Source organism: Octopus bimaculoides, chromosome 2 (assembly GCF_001194135.2).
Source record: "Octopus bimaculoides isolate UCB-OBI-ISO-001 chromosome 2, ASM119413v2, whole genome shotgun sequence".
NCBI classification, from domain to species: domain Eukaryota; kingdom Metazoa; phylum Mollusca; class Cephalopoda; order Octopoda; family Octopodidae; genus Octopus; species Octopus bimaculoides.
Genome location: NC_068982.1, coordinates 147,668,511 through 147,671,010, shown reverse-complemented (window position 1 = coordinate 147,671,010; position 2,500 = coordinate 147,668,511). Strand labels below are relative to the sequence as shown.

General features: G+C 34.2%; 1 protein-coding gene across 10 annotated transcripts in view; it reads left to right on the top strand.

Moving 5' to 3' along the window:
* Positions 1–2,500, top strand: part of LOC106874941 (transcription factor Sp9) — a 404,501-nt gene that overhangs the window by 314,830 nt on the left and 87,171 nt on the right. For all 10 annotated transcript variants that reach the window (XR_008263458.1, XR_008263453.1, XR_008263457.1 and 7 more), the window contains one exon: positions 1,490–1,543. Coding sequence is in view for 1 of the 10 variants with exons in the window: in XM_052965653.1 (XP_052821613.1) it covers positions 1,490–1,543 (54 nt within the window). In the remaining 9 variants the exon portion in view is untranslated. The remainder of the gene's footprint in view (positions 1–1,489; positions 1,544–2,500) is intronic.

Below are 2,500 nucleotides of genomic sequence, written 5' to 3'. Positions count from 1 at the left end.
TCTAAAATGCCTCGTTAGGAATTTTTGTATGTTTATTTCTATTTTTCTCCTATTTACGGTATATCGTCCATACCTCTCATCTGTCTGTCTGTATGTCTATCTTTCTCTTTCTCTCTTTCTCTCTCTGTCTGTCTGTCTGTCTCTCTCTCTCTCTGTCTTTCTAACTACATATGTGTATGCGTGCGTATGTAGTGTTATATATATATATATATATATATATATGGGGGGGGGGTATGAGTATATACATACATATATATGTGTGTCTGTGTGTATATGTATATATATATATATTTATGTAAATATATGTGTGTGTGTGTGTGTGTGTGTGTGTGATGAGAGTGAGCAAGGCTTTTGCTCAGAATACTTGCAATTTTAAGGGAGAAAACCGAGAGATGCATATAAGCGGAAGCACCACAACATTATGTGAATGTATGTGTGCATGTTTAAAAAGAGCAATAATAACTGTTCTGTATATTTTAAAGATTTTTTTATTATTAACATTGTCGTATGTACATCGGTAATTGTTCTGGTTCTTCACAATCTAAGTTCAGATTTTGCCGAGATCAACTTTGCCTTTAAAACTTTTCAGTGTTATTAAAATAAAGTAACAGACAAGTATTAGGTTCGCGGTAATTGAATCTCTTTTATTTCTTACCTTGCACCTGTATTAAGACCAATTCGAGAGGACAGAATTGTAACTGCTTAGTGGCATTTCGTCCGTTTACGTTCTGAGTTCAAATTCATCCGACGTCGTCTTAGCATTTTATCCTTTCGGGTTCAATAAAATATGTACCATTTGAGCATTGAGATCGATGTAATCGTGTTACCACCTCCCCCGAAATCGCTGGTTGTGTGCCAAAATTTGGAATTATTATTATTATTATTATTTTTACTGTTATTATTGTTGTTGTTTTTGTTGTTATTATTATTTGAAAGGTGGGTGAAAGTTGCGAAAATGGCAAGAGTGGATGGTACCTCTCTAAGTGTAGAACGATGAGTCGGAGAGAAGAAATTGGAGAGGATCATAACTCGTAGGGTTTCAGGGAAATCTTGGACAGTAGGGGCTCCTCGATCATCCTTAGAGGCCTTCCTGTATCAGGGGGGGGGGCACACCCCTATCATCCCCGCCTTTTTCTTTTACCTTTGTATGCTATGCTTATCTCCCTTCTTTTCCAGTGTATATCGTGCATACATTTTATTTAATAATTTTATTATTATATGTAAACACCCACACTTTATGTCTGTCTCTGTATTGTCCCTCTCATCCTTCGCCCTTGTGGAAAATAAATGAAATGTATTGTGTTTAGGCTCTCCTCCGTCTGTATGTGCATACATAAACGTTTGTCTGTTTGACTCTGTGTGTGTTTGTGCCGCTGTTTTTGTGTGTGTTTGTGCCTCTGTGTATGTGTGTGTGTGTGTGTGTACACACACACATATATAATGCTTGTTGCTCATTCCCACTGTCTAACCATTGGTATATTTTTTCCAGAACTCGATGGCCTACTATGCGGGTGATTATAGCCACGGTTTCCAAGAAGTTTCGGTGAGTAGGATTATATTTTTAAGTCCCTGTTACTGAATTCATAAAGAACGATAATGCTTGATCCTATCTTTGGATGGCAGATTGGTGATACGTCATTGCAACTTCTATAACAGGAAAGAGTAGGGAAACAGTTGAAATGGGCTAAAAGGACGTTTGGGAGAATAATAGATCAAAGCTTCATTATTAAGCTCTACAGCTGTTTCAACGGCATAAGTACAAGCGTCAACATATTGTATTGATTATTATGAAGTTAGTACTAATTAATGTATATAACTTACATGTGCATACATAATTTGAGATGCATAAAAACATTTCATCGCGAACTAAGTTTGCAATACGAAAATCGTAACAATGCTGCTATTATAAAACACATAGAAAAAGCTATACATACATACATACATACACACACACATATAGTTATGTGTATAACTGTTTGTATTCACACATATTAATCGATATTTATACATACGCACACATAGTCGGTCATAAACATATACACAGATACATTATACATAAAACAATAAGTATATACAGATACACCTATATATGTGTAAGTATGTTTATATATATGTGTGTATTTGCGTGTGTGTGTATGTATATGTGTATGTATACTTACCCACAAATATATACATATGTATATAGAGATAGAGAGAGAGAAGGGACGAAAGAGAGGGGGAGAGTGAAAGAAAATAATAGCTGTAATAAAGTAAAAGAGGACACTTTGAAAAAAAGGAAATAGAGACATAGAGCAACATTTTTTTATGACCAGTTAAAGAAAATTCAATAAAGAAAATGTCATAGTGGAGCTAAACATTTTTAAATGATTTGGAGTGTTAGAACTATGTTACATGTATCCATATAGTGAAATGATTATAGATTCACAGATAGACACAGACATGCATACAAACACAAATACTATATATATATATATATATATATATATATATATATATATAT